General features: G+C 46.5%; 2 protein-coding genes across 2 annotated transcripts in view; one reads left to right on the top strand and one right to left on the bottom strand.

The window, feature by feature from the left end:
- PER3 (period circadian regulator 3) overlaps positions 1–14,308 on the top strand; it is a 45,684-nt gene extending 31,376 nt beyond the window's left edge. The window contains 7 exon segments of the mRNA XM_087858720.1: positions 2,432–2,563; positions 3,014–3,133; positions 3,203–3,459; positions 3,462–3,581; positions 4,937–5,194; positions 5,197–5,251; positions 5,797–14,308. Coding sequence (XP_087714846.1) covers positions 2,432–2,563; positions 3,014–3,133; positions 3,203–3,459; positions 3,462–3,581; positions 4,937–5,194; positions 5,197–5,251; positions 5,797–6,028 — 1,174 coding nt within the window. The 3' untranslated portion in view covers positions 6,029–14,308.
- On the bottom strand, positions 10,925–15,832 carry UTS2 (urotensin 2). The gene is made up of 4 exons (XM_087858719.1): positions 15,730–15,832; positions 13,546–13,656; positions 13,468–13,472; positions 10,925–11,044 (listed from the first exon to the last, which is right to left on the bottom strand). The coding sequence occupies exons 1-4, from the start codon at positions 15,830–15,832 to the stop codon at positions 10,925–10,927; spliced, it is 339 nt and encodes a 112-aa protein (XP_087714845.1).
- Between the last annotated feature and the right edge of the window lie 3,377 nt (positions 15,833–19,209).

The raw sequence follows: 19,209 nt of genomic DNA, 5'->3' as shown, positions 1-19,209 counted from the left end.
AAGACTTAACTAAGAAGCCACCATAATTAACACAGTGTGATGCTGGGGGAAAGATAGATCAGGGGACAGATTAGAGTCCCAAAGCAGACCTGCACAAATACAGTCAGTTTTTGAGGTGCAAGATCAAGTCAGTGGACAAAAGGTAGCCTTTCCAAAAAAAAAAAAATGGTACTGTACAACTTCTTGAAAGACATGGGTAAGACAATGAAAAGACAATGTTTGCAAATTATAGCTACGATAAAAGAAATTCATATCCAGAATACATAAACTGTCAAAATCCAACAATAAGAAGATAATCCATTCCAAAAATGGTCAAGAGATCTGACACTTTTCCAGTGAAGTACACACAGATGGCAAATAGCATGGGAAACAACACTCAGTCTCAGTTGTTAGGAAGTTAAAACCGCATGCGATGCCATCACACACCCATTAGAATGGCTAAAAGTAAAAGAAAAAATACAGGCAATACGAAGTTCTGGCAAGAATGCGGAGTAACCAGAGCCCTCAGGCAGTGCTGAAGGCGATGTGGAGTTGTACAGCCACTTTAGAAAAGTTTGACAGTTTCTTATAAATTGAACATACTCTTACCATATGACTCAGCAATTCCATTCTTATTTACTCAAAGTGAAAGAAAAACTCAAATTCACACATAAACTTGTCTGTGTATGTTTATCACACGTCGTTCACACTCATCCAAAATTGGAAACAACCTAGATGTCATTCAACAGGTGACTGGATATATGTAACCAAATTTTAACCATTTTTAAATATACAGTTTGGTGGCATTAAGACCATTCACGAAAAGATAAGAGAAACAGGATATTTGCATGGCCTCAGAGCGTGCCTTCGAAACAGTTATTGTGTACGTCATGTATTACGCGTAAAGTAGTGACTTCATGTGGAAGAAACCCGGCAGACAGCACCTTAACCGGTGAACAAGGCTGATACACCAACAGTAAACACGTCAAGGTCATATACCCCTGGCGTGAGGCACTGCGACGGGCACTGCCCCTCTGCGGGAATCTTCTCCGAGATGCACACCCTCAGCCGCCTCATGACGGAACATCAGGGAAACTCAAGTTGGGGGGCATTCCCGCAGAATTCCTGTCCTGTACTCTTCACTAGAGCTGAGATCGGGAAAGACAAGGAAAGATGGACACTGGCCACCAAAATCACCGTGAGACCCCGGGTGGGACCCTGGAGCGGGAAATGACCTTTCACGGAGGAGCGGGTGACATCCACATAGGCCGTAGTTAGTAGCTGTGCGCCGCTGTGCGTTTCCTAGTTTTGTGCGTTCTGTTAATAGTTCTGTGAGATGTTACGTTGGTGGAAGCAAGGTGCAGGGTATACGTGAGTGCTACTGTTTCTGCAACCCTCTTCAAGGTTAAAGTTATTTAGAAATTAAAATTATAGGAGCTCCTGGCTGGCTCGGTTGGTAGAGTGTGTGACTCTTGATCTCAGGGTCGTAAGTTCAAGACCCCTATTTTTATTATCTTAAAGATAATTTTTTTTAAGTATAAAAGTTACTGAATGATAGTTAAGCAGGCCTTTTTCCATAATCCCCTCTGGAAATGAGCGGGGCAGCTTCCAGGCAGCTAAGGTGACCTTCACTAACAACAACAACAAGGATAGCTAAGTCAGCCTCTCAGCAGCGTTTGACGTGACTGGTTCCTCATTCCTGGAACCAGTTTCCCCGTCTTGGTTTCCGCGATGCCATGGTGGCGGGCTCTCTCTTACCTTTCTCCATGTGCTTTTTCAGCCTCCATTCTTGGATCATCGTTCTCCGCAGGAGGTTGAAGTTCGTCAGGGTTCCAACCTGAGGTCTTGGGTCTTCTCTGTCTAGCCCTGCTATCCAGTATGGTGCTAATAGCCACACCCTAAATTCCAGTTAGTTACAAATAAATAAAACTGAAAATTCAGTTCCTCGGTTGCTGTAGCCACATTGCAAGGGCTTAATGGCTACCTGTGGTGTCGGTGGCCCCCATGCTGGACAGCACGAATGAAGGGCAGTTCTGTCACTGCAGAAGGTCCTGTTGGACACAGGTCCGCAGGGTAGTGCCTTGCACTCCACACTGTGTCTGGTCACCCCCTCCCCGGTGATGCCCGCATCGGTCAGTTGGCAGGTAGTGTCAGCTTAGTACCATGAAGTCCCCATCAGCCTTTCACCTGATAGTTTTATTATTAATCTTTGCCCGAGACGTGTTTTTCACTCCTTTTTTGTAAAAAAACAAAAAAACAAATGTAAACATTCACGTAATCATTCCATGTGGAGGCCTTTCTGTGTAGGTAAATTTTTCAGATCTGAGCTCATCTTTAATAGCTGCATAATATTCTACTGAATGCGTACATGCCAGGGACCTGATCTGACTGTGCTGGCTCAGTTCTTAGACATACGATGTTTTCAATTACACATCCTTTCATTCTGTTTCAGATGAGCGGACGCCTCATCTACCTTCCAGACATTGAAAAACAATAGCGTGCCCACAGAGTCTTGTGAAGATTGGAGAAAAGACCAGCATAGCCCATCATATCAGCAAATAAACTGCATTGACAGTGTTATCAGGTGTGAGACAAGTTTTGAGAACACGTCAGTTTTTCCAAAAGCATACACCATCGCTGTAAGCACACACCTTGCATCATTTTTAATATTGGTTGTTTGCTTTTTCACTGTAAGTCAGTAGATATTTATGGAATGCCTATTTACATATAGTTTATAATAAATTGAACATTTCAGGGGATGCAGAAAATTAGCAGACGGATCCCTTCTTTGAAGGAGCCATAGTATGGTTGAGAAGACAAGACTTTGATCATAAAAATCAAAGATTTGGAGATCAGTTCAAGGTCACAGTAAAAGACGACAGGCCAGTGGCTGAGGCTGGGTTGGTCAGGGAAGACCTCATCAAGAAGAGAGTGCAGGGGACTCACACAGAAGTGCTGTGAGAAGAGCAGAAACGTGGGAAGTGGCAGAGTTAGGGGACGGGCAGGCATGCGTGACCGAATTACGTTGTCGCAGATGCCTGAAGAGCTGCAGCGTTCCAGCTTTGAAAAGAAGGTGCATATCCTGTACCGATACACCCTCTTCATCCTCAGAAGAAGACAGAACCACAAGGCAAATGACGCCGCCGCTTGCACGGTAACCCGGACGCGCTCCTAGCTAGACGCAGGGTGGTTACAAAGCCAACCCCTTCTGTTTCTTCTAAGATTTTGTCTTTACGTATTTCATTGATCACAAACAAGCCTGGTTTCATATTGTTCCTTTATGGCCAGAAGGCTTTAGCTCGTCCATTACAAACATTTGCAAACTGCGTCTTTATCATAAATTTCCTGTGGGGATTTTTCTTTCCATTGTCAATTTCCTTTGTGCCCCAGCTGTGTCTCCGACCGCAGCCGTAGCTAACCTGGAGGTGCCGGCCGCCGGGTGGGCCGCACACGCTGCAGGAGGCGCTCGGCGGACCCTGGCCCCGCGGCGCTGAGCCTGGGCTCTGGTGTGAGCCAGTGCAGCCGCAGCAGCACCATCATCCACGCCCCGCCACCAGAGTCAGGTGCCACGCTTACGTCCCGCTCTAAAGTACACTCGGCGTGAGGTGGGCCACCGAGAGAAGACGAAAGTCCCTGACACCGGTTACTTAGGAAAGACTTCCAAATTGTAGTTACGTTTTCCTCTCTTTGACTCGGTTAAAGTACTTTTGGAAATATCATCATGTGTATATTGGTTACGTAGTTGGGACTGTATTTCTAAGTCATTGTCATTTGTTGTCACATCAGCTGTTGTGTGGGAAGCACTTAGAAACAGGACCTGCTAACATAGTAGTAAGTCCTCAGTTAGCGGTGACCGTCACCAATGGTTTTCTGTGGGGCTGCGTTAGGTCACTTTGTTGCTGCCCTCGAAAGGTGTCCTTGTCAAACTTCGACCGTGGTTGTGACTAGGTTGACCATATATGTATATATATTGGCCTGATGACAATGAGAAGAGTGTGTTTAAAACTCTCTTCCTTTTAACAACATAATGACTTGGTAAATTATTCTGATGTCTTCTTTTTGTTCCTTTTTACTGCCTCCTGTCCTTTGACTTTGTTGTTACAACAATTTGGTGGATGAAGAACTGGCGAGAAAGGTGTTAAATCAGGTTTTTCGGTTCTCTCTCATTTCTCTTTGCTAGTCTTCAGTGGCAGATTCGTAAACACGTGTTGAGCTGTCACTCTGTGCCGCCATCTGTCCTGAGTCCTTCATAGGAATTAACTCGCCTAATCCTCACACTGGCCCTTGGAGATGGAGAGCGTAGTATTGACAGGTGGGCTGGGCGTCGGTGCGAAGACACCAGAGGCACAGCTGTTGTGAGATTAGATTCTGTCCTTAATGAACTGAAAATAGTTTTGTTGGAGCTGAGCTAGTCCCTCAGGAACAGGCAGATGCACATTTTTTAGTGTCCCTTTCTTAACACTGTCGATTCCCATGTGGACACACAGCCGCCAGTGACAGCCCACACAAGGTGGGTCTCACCCAGTGGGGAAAGATTTTTTGATTATGCCTCTAAACTTTTTGTACTCTGGTGTATATTACCATTTTGAGAGGATTCATACTGAGGTCTCTAAGCTTTTGGCGATGATGAACCAACGTACCCTATTATGGATGACTTTTCTCCGTAGCTTTGGCTACTTGGGCTTACACAAGAACACAATTGGCAGTTGCAGAGCATGTTACTGAATGATGGGCTCTGGGCTCTGAGCCGAAGGGCTGAGTCACCGTTTCAGATTTGTAGTTGGTGCACTTGAACAAGCAGACGAGCAGGTAAAGCTGAGATGGTAGTGATTTGGGAGATGGAGCTGGCATGGAGCAGTTGCAAGTGGTGAAAAGGAGCAAGGTGTGGCCTTGAGCTCGGACAGCGCAGGGGGAGTAAGAGGGGGATCCAGGGAAGACGGAGGAACTGGGAGGTGAGGTCCCCCGGGGCCATGGCTGAGCTGGCGGGTGACAAAGACTGCCGGCTGGTTGCCAGAGTCTTTGAGGAATAAGTTTGGCAAATCGGCCCCGGAGTATCTGCCAACCTGTAATTGTTGTTGCTCTTTGATAGGAAGAAGTGACAGCAGGGTATACATGGCTAGTAGTGATGGTTCTCCCGAAATCGCCTCACACGGGCAGCAGTCTCAGGGCGCGCACAAAAAAGAAGCATTTCCCAGTGTAGCTGAAGAGTCCACGTGGAGATGGTAAAACAGACCGCTGAGTGCGTTCTAGTGACATATCAGGTACCTGAGAGGTAAGAAAGTGCTTTAGAAGACCCACTTTATGAGTTTTTTTATGGTTTCTTAAATATGTTGTTTAATACAAAGTGATTTTTAAATTATGTTCTTTATACATGCTCTTAGAGAACTAGATTTTCACATTCATTCATCTGGAGGGAAACGAGTGATCCTAGGACAGTGGCCGTAGAAGACCCACACTGACCTGACAGGTTGTGCGTCGTGAGACCAAAGCAAAGTAAGGCAGCCCTTCCCAAGATGGCGCACAAGTGCAGAGCTTCTCTCCAGCTCTGAATGGTTCCCGTTCAATAAGAAGAGAGGAGCTCAGGGGAGTCTGCTTTTCCCGTCTGCCTCAGCCCGGCACTGTGCAGATGCTTTCCACCAAGAAAAAGTGCTCTAGCTTCACCCACTTGACAAAGAGTGGATTCAGCTATTTTTTTAATGTGCACATTATATGTTAGCAGGAGATATAAAGTATAACCCAAACCCAAGAAGTGCTTTTCTTGGATGACAAAAGAACCCTGTGCCTTATTCAGGACGAAGGTTGCTCGTTTGTCCTCAGGGTGACAGAGGCTGTGCTGAGAGAGGACCTGGAGAAGCTGGCGGGCATGTGGCGGCGGCAGCCCCGGTTCTCACGCGGGCAGAGGGAGGAGCTGGCCAAGGTGCACTGTTGGATTCAGAGCCAGACTAGCACTCGAGGAATAGACATACAAGGGAGCACAGTGACGACAGCCGTCCTCTATGATGTTTTCTGCGCCAGGCAGTGCCCGAGGCACTTAACACACATTGCATGATCCCGCTGAAAATTACGGTCCTCACAGATGTTCCTGCTTTACCAAAAACAACAAGTAACGTGTACAGATACTAAATAATTTATATATGGTTGCACAGTCCTTCTGATTTTGAATACAGGCCTTTTGGACTGCAAGTGTGTTTCCTGTTTGGAGTGTTATGGGGCGCCTGCTTTGATGTCTGATTGACGGGGGGGGGGAGGAATAAGAGATTTGCATTTCAGATAGGCACGTGTGTCGGAACAGAGCTACACGTCAAGATGTGGGATTCACACGAGAGGTAGGATCCTATCTAGCAGGATTCCATGAGACCCACGTGGTCTTCTGCTGTTACAAGATCTTCTCGATGAGATCATATGTGAGTGGCTTGGCCAGTGGAGCTCTGATTTGCCAGTGGTCCTCGTGGCAGCTCCGTGGAACACTTGTGACAGTTGTACCAGGAACGAGCCCTTCATTCCCTCGAGTGTCAAGCTGCGGATGTGGGAGGTGACAATGTGTGAAGTTAAAAACCTCACAAGAGAAGAAAGCTAGGTGTTCAGAACAGTGTGGTGTTAAGGCTTCTGAAGTAAACAGGTGCTAGAATCCCCCCTCCTCCTTTTTAGAGAAGAGAATGCGTTCCCGCGACTTAAGGCTGGTTAGAGGTGGCATTGCCGAAAAGCAGGAGCTGAGCCCGTTACTCATTTCGGGTGTCTTCATTCTTAAAGTACTATTTGTGTGGGTTTTGAGTAGAAGAGTCCATGAACGGGCCCCAAAGCAACTAAGCGGAAGTGTGTAAACAACTGCCATGCTCCTAACAATAATTAGGAATGAACTGTCACATAGGCTCTTCTGAGACATGAATTGAATAAATTGGGTACTAGACATAAGGTGCTTGGCCAGCACTTCACTGATTTTAAACTTTCCGGATGACGTTACGTCCTGCCGCCCGTCTCGTTCTTTCTCGGAGGGCTGCGCCGGTTGGAAAGCGCGGACTCCCTGGGCGCCGCCGCGCAGTCCTGTGGTCCAGCTCCGGCAGCGAACAGCGCCGGGGGCCGTGGAGGCGCGCCCGCCGGGACCCGCTGGACAACCAGACCTCCTCGTGCGTCTCTTTAAACCCCCGACTCTCAGTGACCATGAAGTTGTCGCTGAATGTTAAGGTTTTCCCTTCTTGATTTTTTGTAATAAGCATCGTTTTTCTGAAGCAGAGGTCATAGATACAGTCTTTAATGTCCGTGTTCCTGGTGTGTTAAAGCTGTTAGGGAGGTGTTCGTTCTAGTGTCGCTGTCCTCGGAGGAGACCGGACGGCCTCTGGAGAGGTGTGTGCACAGGCGGCACCCGAACCCCGCGGTAGTCAGAAGTACAGGTGGGAATAGCCCCGAACCTTCGCCCCCTTTGTTTCGTTCTGTTGTTACAGAACTCATTTTCCCCGTGAGAGGACTTGACATCCCACCTGCAGGCCATCTACTCTTCAGAATGGTTCCCAGAAATGTAGTACTTTCATCTGGTCCTTGCGCAGCTTGGCGCTTCCCTCCGTGGTTCAGATGAAATGTTCTCGTCGGCCCACAGCGCGAGTCCCCTCGGTATTTACCAGTGGTAACAAATACCGCCCATCGGTACACCGGAAGTACCTGCTCGTTGGGGCTGGATTTTGAGCTTTGTTCTTGTAGACGCCTTTCCTTTTCAGTTTCCACCTTCCACTGAAATTCCCAAAGTCCTACCTTAACGTCAGTCTGCTTACGAGAGCTTATTCCTTGGAGAGCTGAAGTTGGTTTTTGCATGTGTGACGTTAAAACAGAAGGAGCTCCTCGCTCAACCGGTGGTATTCCCCTTTCTAATGGTTTCGTTTTTAAAATAATGACTAAAAAGTCTCAGAAGTCATGTAAAAAATAATTATTATTCTTTTATGCCTCAGTGTTTAAATGTCGTCTCACCCAGAATTAACAGTTAACTCTTTCTTTCCAACCAGTTTACACACAGAGGTCTGGCCATCTTTGGGGGGGGGGGTCTGTAAGTGCCGTGACGGGCTGTGTGGGGACAGCAGCAGTCCGCGGGATCTCCGCTGTCCTCGCAGGGGTGCAGAAGCGGGCGAAGATCAGTGCTTCCTACGCTGGCCGTACTTGTGTCTTCTAGGAAGTGAGTGGGTTGTTTATTGATAAGTTAGCTCCCTGTTCTTTAGAGAAGTTCGTGATTCCTGCCCCGACTCAGAATGACGTATGACCTACGCAGACCAGAAAGGACTAGACGCAAGTGAAGGAGCAGTAACCTTTTATCTTTTACATAACAGACTGATTGTTCTTTTTTTGTTGTTTGTTTTGTTTTGTTGTTTTAAGAAAACACTCTTCCTCGTTTCAAGTTTTATGGTTTTTTATAAAAGTGCGTCCTGATGATAATTAAGAGACTCAACGTTTTTATCCATGATTCCATGGTGACTACTAGGCCCTGATTCTCAATTCCCATAGCTCGGGTTTCCTTTCTAAAGTAGGTTTTCCTGGAAGGTAGTTCTGTGTGTCGGAGCCATTTTCAAACGCTAAGCTGTTCCATGCAAATACTCCGGTGTTACGACTGGGGAGCTCATATTCTACTGCGTGCTGATGGCTGAGTGATTCCTGAGCTCTTGTGTAGGTCAGTGTGCTCATCGTGACCTTCTGCCGGGACAGAAATTTTAATTTGTTCAATCAGAAATGACGTGTGGCTGTCAGAGTTCACTCGGCTTCGTGCAGCACGTTTTATACCTTATGTTCTCCAGTCATGGAAGCACCTCTTTTTCATTCTTTCCTAGATATTGATTTTATCTGCATTTGCTGATCTCTTTGCCTTAGTACACATTTTACGGAGTGCATATTATGCCAGACTTGATATGAAACTGGTGCTTGTTGTAGGCAGATCTGTAATACCGTTTATAACTTTCTCTGTTGACAAGTCGATTATTTAGGGATTGGACCGCGACGCTCGCACTGCTGGAGGGGGGAGAGGAGCTCAGCAGTGACGCTGCTGCCCCCCCCCCGGGGGGCTGTACCCACTTTCACACTTTGCTGTTCAAGTTTATTAACTTTTTGTATTAATAACTAAGAAATTGGTAATAAAAATGTGTATTATAGGCTCCAATGTTTACACAAATGTTACCCAAAAGGCTGCATTTTCTTGCATATGAGGTCAGGATTTATGAAAAACAGAATGCTGTGTGAACAGAGTTGTTTTGCAGTTAAGTAAAACATTATAATTCCCAAGGTAAATTTAATCTAAATTGAAATTTTGTTTCAACTGAATTTGTAATTAATTGTGTGAATTTACTTATTTTTAATGATTATTAATATTTCAATCAGGTATCTTTTTCAAGTAAAAACAAACCGTGTATATGTAGAACTTGAGATATTTTTGCACTGTGTCTATAAACCTTTGCCCTGAATATGTATTTTTTTATCATCATGAAATGTTTATTAAGAGCCATTGAAAGGCGCTCGATTAACATTGGCTTTCTCAGCAGCGCTGTGCGTTATCGCAGCGTCTGCGCTCCGGCTGCGTTCTCGAATCCCTTACACCGTGCAGCCCTCGGCCGCGCTGTGAACAACCCTCCGTTGGGTCCTCAACATACATGCATATTTTTAACACCAGTCGTCATGCCTGCTTCACAGAATCCAGCATCAGAAGGCTTCTTTCCGATCCCGTAGAGCACACCTGTGCTTCACAAAGTGTGTGTTACGCTTCGTGGCAGCAACGGGTCTCAGAAGTAACATACCCGACGAGATCCTGAAGCCGAGACTAGATGTCAGACGCTTCACACCCGTTGGCACCTTTCCGTACAAAACCGTCATCGCGGACGGAAAAACAGCTCAGTGTTTATCGAGTGTGCGTGGCTCCAACGGGAGCTGTTCCGGGCGCTTTCCGTGACTTGTTTGGTGCTCGCAGCGCCCTGAGAAAGAAGCGGTGTTCGAACCCTCAATTCGCAGACGAGGACGCCGAGGCGGAGGGAGCCCTAACCTGGTGGAGGACTCGCCCTGCGCGGCGGGAGCAGGGATCGGAAGGAAGGTTCGAGTCCGACCCCGGCGCCCCATCCGCAGGAGGCGTTGCCTCCTATCCCTGAAACGGCCAGGGTTCCCAGCTACCCCGCACTGGGATTCCCCGGGAGCTCTTTCTGGGGTCGTAAGTAGGAAATGGCTTAGTGCCGCCAGCGTCGTGCGTCAGAGAGCCGCATGAGCTCCGCGTCAGCCGGCGAGATGCCGCAGTGTTCCTGGCTGTTACCGCCGACGGGCCCCTGGAGGGACGCGTCCGTTCTTCCAGTTTGAGACAGCGTTCCCCCTAGATTTGTCCTTGACGTCCTAAAACCAGAAAGTGAAAGCTCTTCTTTTTTTTTTTAAGACTTTAATTATTTGAGAGAGAGCGCACACGTGCTTGCGCAGGAGCAGGGGGGGGGACAGAGGGAGAAGCAGGCTCGCCACTGAGCAAGGAGCCCGATGTGGGGCTCGATCTCAGGACCCTGAGATCATTAGCTGAGCTGAAGGCAGCTGCTGAACTGACTGAGCCACCCAGGCGCCCCACTGATTTTTTTTTTTAATAATCTGTGTTGTCTTTTTTAAGGTTGAGAGGACATGGAGGTAAGATAATGTTTAAGTGATTTGTAGTTTAACTGTTTTAACTAAATTTTACTTTTGCTTCTGTTCACTTACTAACTTTACTTTTAAATTTTCAGAGAATTCTTTAAGGATAAATTGATGGAAAGAAAAATTATAAATTTTCAGGACATGTTTATAAGTAAAATGACCACTCATGATATTTGCAAAACATAGAGGATTTATTTTCCAAATAATAATGAACAGGGTACAGTTTGCTTAGGTTTTTTTCTATACTATATTCAAATCAGACATTTTCGTTTCTAACTTTCTAAGATGGTTTTTGAGTTGACTAGTAGATGTTCATTTCCTTTCAGACACAGTATTTCCAGAAGCATTCAGAGGGAGACCCACGCTTCTTATCTTGTTTCCTGTTTCTGGCCAAAAGATGACTCAGGAAAATGTTAGGATCTTGTCCAGAGAAAGCCTGAAACTAAATCCACAAAAAAAAAAAAAAAAAAAAAAGAGAGAGAAAAGAGAAAAGAAAAAAACCCACATAGGTTATCAATGAATTAAGACCCCTACAAGAAAGAGGAACCCTAATTAAGACTTAGGACCTCTGAAAAGTGTGTGCTCTGTTGTGTGGGGTGTAAGTGCCGTAGCAGCCCGGAGTGTGGTGGCTCTGGAAGGGCTCCCTGTGCCCGGCCAGTGGTCCACCCCCTCAGCCCTCGGACTGCCCTGACGTTTCCCAAGCCCTCACTGACCCATCTCTGGTTGAACAATCAGTAACATGTTCTGTCCATTTATTATCATCTGTGTGAAACAGATTTGTGTTTCCCCTGAAATGAACTCTCCTGAGTTTATTTCTCCTGCAGAACCGCACGAGCAAATCCTACTAGTCACCTTTGTGATTTTAGAGTCTTTAGCCGTAATCCTTCTACTCAGAAGAATATAAACCTCTGAATGATGACTTTTACTTCGTCCCATGCAGATGCCACACCGACCCCTTCTGGGTGGTTTCGCCCAGTTGGGACCTCAGGTGGTGTCTGCCATCTCCAGGATGGAGTGTGTCCGGCACATTTTTATAAGGATGTCAGTGGGAACTACACCGAAAAGATGTCTCTGGCCAAAGTGTTTGGGAAGTTCTTGATTAAGGTTAAATAAGTTTGTCTCAGGATTTTCTGGAGGTTTCGATGCGCTGATGTACACAGAATCACCAGGGCACGAGAGGCTAGAACAGTAGGCGCCGCCGACTGGCTGGGGGGTGGGGGCGGCTGGCGTACCCTGAAACCCTCAGGAAGCGCTTGGAGTTTGGGGGTGTTGGTGATGGTCAAATGCAGATTTTTCTTTCAGCATCTGAGGCCCTCCGGGAATTGCGTGCCGTTTCTAACCGTCTACTATTATTCACCAATTCCCAGCCTTTGCCTCACGCCCAGAGTAGCTCCCGTGCCCTGCCCCCTACTGCCCAGGTTCCACTCCATGTGTGAGCACAGCATCCTGCCACTGGGACGGTAGCTTCCACACTGCGTGCGCGTCACTTCCAGCTAGGACACCGATTTTGATTCAGTGGGAGATTCGGCATTTCTCACGAGCTTCCCAGTGACACACGACTGCTGGCCCCTGGGCCACGCATGGGGTCAATGGAAGAGCTAGCACGTGGGTGACGGGCTGGGAGCAGGGACCTGATCTGTGGTTCGTTCCCTTAAACTTGTTACAATAATCTTTACCCCAGACAGGCACTGGACAAGTTCCTGTGGTCACATTTTATACGAGTCAGAATTTAGAAGAATTAATGCTTTGAAAGAACACTGATTGGCCAGTTTCTTGAAGGTATGATTTCTACCCAGGACACTACGCAGTTCAAGAATTTAGGGTCCTCTAAAGTCAAGGTACAAAATGCTTCACCCTAACGGTCATACTCAAGTCGCTTACCCTTCTCAGACTTCCTCTAGGGTTAGCAGCGTCGGTACCGAGACCTGGAAAACAGTATTTGGAAACCATTCATCATCAGATCTGTGATTTCTGTTTTATGCTTGTTTTACTTAGAACAGAATATTACTTAGTCACGTCTAGTTTCTGGTCTTCCTGTTTTCACTCTGCAGCGATGTTTACTTGAAGGCAGCTAGGCAGGCACCCCCGTTCTTTCTTGCTGGTGGAGTTCACAAAGGACACTGCATTGTCCCCAAGAAGTTAGCAGTTCAGTATTTGATTAGAAACATTTTAAATGAATGAACTTCTTTCTGTTAAACAATGTCTATTAAAAGGCTCCATTTTGGGGGCACCGGGGTGGCTCAGTCAGTTAAGCGTCAGACTCTTGATTTGGGCTCAGGTCATGGTCTTGGGGTCGGGCTCTGCGCTCAGCGTGGAGCCTTCTTGAGATTCTCCCTCTCTGTCTGCCCCGCCCCCTGCCCCTTCTCTAGGAGGAAAAAAAAAAGCTCCATTTTGTTTCCAGAATGTTCTAAGCATTTGTGTCCGTGTGTAGAGTCCAGTCAGAGAAAACAGTAGAAGCTGACAGTTGATTGGTGGCTGTGTGTGACTGTGTTGAGCAATGCACTTGCATTTTCTCGTTGCCTTCACAACAGCCCTGTGAGGTGGGTATTTGTACAAAGCCTGTCTACCGATGAAGAAACCGAGGTACCCAATGATTAAGTAGTTTGCTTAATTTAGCAAGTGGGAAAGCAGGATTTAAAATGGCACTTATTGGAAACTGGGATAACACCCTCCTTCCCTCCAAATAAATCTGTGCAGAAAAGAATATATACTGAGGTGCCAAGGAGAGCACGATGCTTGCAAGGAGGTGGTGAGAACGAGAAAACACAAGATTGCAGAGGAGTCTTTACACCAGAAGGAGAGAGTGTGGGGCAATTTATTAGCCTGTTGTATAGGTCATCTTTCCATTCCAAAACAAGTTTTTACCTCATCTAGTGAATGAGAATAGAGAGTAATTCAGCAGCATTAAAATCAGACCACGTATCCATGCAAGAATTATTTTACCTGCTTCCCTAAGACCGTCACCCCTCCCTGCCCCTGACATCTCCAGGAGCATTTGCAGGGGGGACACTCTTTCCAGTTCATCCAAGGCTGGTCTTGTGTCTCCACCGGGTGCTACACAGAGTAATAATAGAGGTTAGTAAGGCTGTTCATCCTTCAATCACTTCTGTATTGTCTTTGGGGGGCTCTCGGGCGGGGAGAGACCACTAGAGATGCTTCCAGTGCTATGTTCGTGATTTGTCAGTGGTATCTTAACAGAGAGGTGGGGATGGCTACGGCCCAATCTGCAAGCTGGCAGGACAGAAAACCAAGAGCAGTGGATCTAACTCTGACTCTCTGCACCCTTGTGTGACCTTGCCAAGCCTCTCACCTGCCTGTTACCTTTCACTTGTAGATATTTGAGTGATAACACTGGAGAGGAAAAATGAAGGGGTGTTTTTCTGGGAGCCAAGACTGTTTATGTTCTTCTGATAAACCAAATAAGGTGGTAGCACTCCTTATCTTTCTGGCCTTCCAAGATTTGAATACAGTCATTAGAAAAGAGTCAGCCTTGGGGCGCCTGGGTGGCACAGCGGTTGGGCGTCTGCCTTCGGCTTAGGGCGTGATCCTGGCGTTATGGGATCGAGCCCCACATCAGGCTCCTTCGCTATGAGCCTGCTTCTTCCTCTCCCACTCCCCCTGCTTGTGTTCCCTCTCTCGCTGGCTGTCTCTATCTCTGTCGAATAAATAAATAAATTCTTTAAAAAAAAAAAAAAAAAAAAGAAAAGAGTCAGCCTTTAAAACACTCTTTCAAGACTTTGATAGTAACATTTTGAGTATGAGACTTGGTCAGCTTAATACAAGATGTATGGCAAGCGTGCATGGACGCGCATGGGACGTGCGCGGAAGGTGGAAGGTATGCTGAGTGGAGACTTGGCACCAGGATAGCTCTCTTGGCCAGCTGCCACCGTGCTGAGATCAGGGGCTCCGGGAGTCCCAGAATGCCAGCTTGCTTACGGCTTGCAGAGACTGAGCTCCAACCCCAATTGGAAGACGATGCATGGAAACCATTACAAAGGCATCTGAGCACATTCACAATATTTCTGAAGAATAGTGATGAAAAGTCTGTGAAATCTGGCCACATGTATGTGTGTGAAATGAGGCTCATTTATGTAGGAACAACTAAATTAGAAAAACAGAGACAAGAACTTGAGGGGAGGCTGTCCCTGTTTAGGGTTTGAGTAAGATGCTGCATTCGTCGGAGTTTTAAAAAATCATAGTAATATGTACATTTTTGAAGAGGACAGTGGTAGAGTTAGTCTTGATTTCATCTTGTGCTTGCTTTTCACTGTTTTTTCTAAATAGCAAAGATTCAATAAAGTTAATGCCTGGTTCGGGCCAGTAACATGACGGGAGGTCAGGGGCTGTAGCCGCGGACGGGCACGTGTCAGTGGCCAGCAGTGCTTGGCCATCATCAAAGAGCCTCTGAGAGAAACTTAGAGACTAGAAGTGATAACAATCAATGTTATGAAAGAGTTTTTTTCCTTTAAAAAAGTCTAAAAGTGCCCCAAATTAAAGACAAGATAAAACCCAGTTAAAATGTTTATGCATCAGTTGTTTTATTCCTTAAACTAAATTAAGAGGAAATAGCCAAATAAGTATTGACTGGTTTTTTTTTTTTTAATTTAACTCACACTTAAACTGAATGAAACATAAAAAGGACAAGATACTTGACCTGGAAACTGATGTCATCTCTAGCTCCAGACTGTCCCTTTTTTATTCTTTAATAAACATTTGTGGTTCATGTAACACATGACAGATGATTACTTTTAACTTAATATAAAATAGTTTTAATCTATAATTGGAACAACCAAATTCTACATCCAACCAGTTCATTTAAAATAGAAACTAAAAGTAAATGGTGTTTAAAATCTAGTACAATTTTTTAAACTGAAAAAAAATTGACCAAAACAAAAGTTTGGGTTACAGAAATGACGTGAAATAAGCAAAGCTACCCTTTTTTCTCTTACGTTTTAGAAAGAAAAAAAATCTAAAATGGGTGTAAGGTCCTCTACTATTCTATCCATACTAAGACTTAATTTAACAAGACTTCTGCAAACAAGAATTCCCATTCTTATCTCTAATTTTGCATTTAAGACCCTTGAAGACTCTTCCAAGACTAACAGAAGAGGAACAAATTCATCTTACCTGAGAGCTGCAGGGTCTCTTCCCTGGAGTCAGGGACAGGCAGAGAGAGGAGAGGATGTAAGCATCCTATGAAAAGCAAACACCAGAAGATCAGCTTACACATGCTGAGCAAGAGACCAGAGTGTCCCTTCTTGGCTTCTGTTGCTCAGAACTTCCAGCTTGCTCCTCGTTCCGCGATCAGTGATATATACATGATCCTATGACTCATATCACCCCCTCCAAAAAATTAAATTTATTGGCTATGAGGCTAAGAGGCAATCACTTTGCATCGATGTAATTTTTCAAGGTAACAACTCATAGACAATAAATGTGCTGTCATTGCCTAGTGCACAAGTAGGTTTTGTATAAAGACAGAACAGTTACGTTTATAAATCTGGCCAAAGGAGTAACTGAAAGCAATAAATCATGAGTCAAAGAAGGGGTCACACAAGAGCTGGTGTGACCAAGGCAAAGACATGGATTTATGAGTCGTAGCAGGAGTGATGCAGGGCGTGACATGGAATGTGTTGGTCTCCCTTTTCTTAAGCCTTCAAGAGTGATAGATGAATTGTCCTGTTGTATTGGGGACTGCCATGCCCACAGAATGACAACGTGTGGATTAAAACTTAAAACCAGTTCTTTACTTGAATGAAGCCAAGTTAAAATGCACAGCAAACCTTCAGGCTCAGAGCAAGTCTTCAATTTCAATATTGTTCGTCAAGGAGGGGTGGAGCACAAACCTGGAAACCTCGCTGATGAATATTTCCCGCATCTGACTGCTGTTTCTTGCTCCCACCCTGCCGGCCTGGCCCCTGCCTGGACCACCACATGGCCTCCCAGTGAGTGCCCACGGGTCTGCACTCCACCCCACCAGTGTCCACACCGCATAGCGGTGCCTCTGGCACGCAAGTCGGATCATGTCAGGTCCTTGCTCAGAACCCTGTGCGGACCTGAAATAGAAGTTAAAACTGCAGAATTACTAGGAGGAAAAAAAAAACCATGAACCCCTTCACAACTTTGAGGTAGGCAGACATTTCTTAGCTGAGACATCAACCACATAAGCAAGAGATGGATAAATTTGACTGCGCCAGAGTTAGAAACATCTGCTGAGAGCTACTGGTAAGAAAACGAAAAGACCAGCCGCTGCTATGAGAAAAGTCACAACACATATGCCTGATGAAAGACTTCTCCATAGATAGAAAATATATATACACATATAAAAACCATAACGCAGTAAGCCAAAAACCCAATGAAAGGAATGAACACATACCCCACAAGAGAAGCTGTACAAGTCCCTACTAAGGACGTGAAGAAATACTCAACGTCGTGCTCATCAGAGGAACGCAAATTAAAATCACAGGAAGGGGCTACCGCACACCCGCCCCAGGACAGCGGCTGCAGTCAGAAAGACCAATGATCCCAAGTGTTGGCAAAGGCGGGAGCACCCGGGGGAATGCAAAACAGCACAACCTCCTTGCAGAACAGTTTGTCACGTCCTCGTAAAGTTAAACATCCATTAAACTGTGCAAGCCAGAAATCCCTCTGCCAGGTCTCCACATAGTCAAGTGAAACGAATACACCGACCCAAGAATCGCTTCTACACAAACATTCACAGCAGCGGAAAACCGCCAACAACCCGAGGTCCATCCACAGGCGGATGGATATGCCGCGCTGAATCGTAGGGTGGAATTCTACTAACAGTACAAAGGAACCGCTGCTAAACACAGGAGGATGGATCTCAAAATTTCGTGCAGAGAAATATGCCAGATGGAGGAGAGTACCTGTGGCGTGATTCATTTAAATGACATTCTAGAACTTGCAGCACACTTCAGCGGGAGGTGGAGGGTGGACTGTGCGGGGACTAGGGAACTTTTGGGGGTAGTGAAAACCTTCTGCATCGTGATCAAGGCAGTGGTTACATGGTTATATATATACGCGGACCAAAACTCCTCAAACTATACACTTAACACGGGTGCACTTTATTGCACGTAACTGATACCTGATAAGGTTGGTTGTATCTTAAATATCCCTTGGCTCCTAGTTCATGTTTCACGTCTTCCAGGGCTGCTGGCCCCTTACAGCTAAACTCCACTGCTTCCTGAACACATTCCTGCCTCAGGACCTTTGCTGTGGCTGCTCGCCACATGAAATGTTCTTTGCTCAGACGTGTGCCTGCCTCTCTTCCTTGTCTCCTTTGAGTGTTTGCTGGAATGTTACAACCTACATGAGGCCTTCCCTGACCTTCCTGCTTAAAAATTGCCACAAACCTACCCCCGCCGTCACTCATACTCCTGCCTGTCTCAATTCACCCCATTGCACTAAGCGTTCCAGCATGGTTACGTATTTTAGGTCATTATTGTACATAGTAGGCACTCAGTAAATATCCGTTGAATCAGCGAATGGGGCACCAACCATGTGTCGGGCCATGTTTCAGGGAAAGAACGGTGAACAAAGTAAGTTTCTGCTCTTGTGAGCCTTCTCACTGGAGTCAACAGACAACAAAATGAATATTTGCTATGATAATTTTTTATTGCCATGATGAGGAATAAAGCATAGTGAAGAGACGGTGCACTGAGGCAGGAGGTTAGACGGGCAGTCAGGAGGCCTCTGGGAGGGGGGACACATGAGCAGAGACCCGGGTGGAGCCGGGGAGCCGTACATTTGGAGGATCTCCCAGAGCAAGTGGAGGAGTGGCCTGGAAGCAGGTGGAGCACTAACAAGAGTCCCAGCAGGGGCGGCGGAGGAGGGGCATGCTGCTGATGGGCAGGAACATCCAGCACAGACCCCCGGATGGGCAGCAAGGGGTTATCAGTGCCTGCATGGGGACAGGGACAGCGTCAGGGCAACTTCGCTCACAGGTCTGGTGGGACGGAGGGTGGTCGTCTTACTTCAGATTCATCTACGCGGTCAGCAGACATCTCGGCACCTGCAGCACACTGGCACGGCCAGGTGGACGGCACAGCCATGGACCAAGAGGACAGAAAGAGGCTCTCAGCCTCACGGCCCGGTGTGCCAACAGGAACCACTGTTGGGGGGGGCGCCTGGGTGGCTCAGTCGGTGAAGTGTCTGCCTTCAGCTCAGGTCATGATCCCAGGGTCCTGGGATCAAGTCCCACATCGGGCTCCCTGTTCATCGGGGAGTCTGCTTCTCCTTCGCTCTCCCTCTGCCTGCTCGTGTGTGCTCCCTCTCGCTCCCTCTCTCAAATAAATAAATTGTTAAAAAAAGAAAGAATGAAACCAAACCACTGTTGCCTCCCTCCCTCCCTCTCTCTGGCTCCACACTTCTTGCCTTGATACCGCTCTGTCCATTTTAGTTCATTCTTTTTTCTCTTTGCAGAACTGGCTTTCTTTTCTTTTCTACATGTGTTTAACCAGACATACACCCCACAGCCCAAGATTTGCCTTTCTTCAGTTTAAGAAGATCAGCTCTGACTTACTATCTTTAAATCCAATTTGCAAATTCCTAGGAGAGAGGGTTCAACTGGCCCAGTTCACCAGGGCT

The sequence above is a fragment of the Ursus americanus genome, chromosome 33, assembly GCF_024610735.1.
Source record: "Ursus americanus isolate L20-20 chromosome 33, mUrsAme1.1.p, whole genome shotgun sequence".
Taxonomy (NCBI): Eukaryota; Metazoa; Chordata; class Mammalia; order Carnivora; family Ursidae; genus Ursus; species Ursus americanus.
This window is presented reverse-complemented; position numbering and strand designations above follow the sequence as displayed.

Excerpts from the sequence above, each read along its gene's own strand:
- UTS2 (XM_087858719.1), bottom strand. The coding sequence starts at position 15,832 with ATGTGTAAGCTGATCTTCTGGTGTTTGCTTTTCATAGGATGCTTACAT. Across the intron at positions 13,657-15,729 it reads AGAGACCCTGCAGCTCTCAG|CACCCGGTGGAGACACAAGA; the intron begins GTAAGATGAATT and ends TACTCTGTGTAG.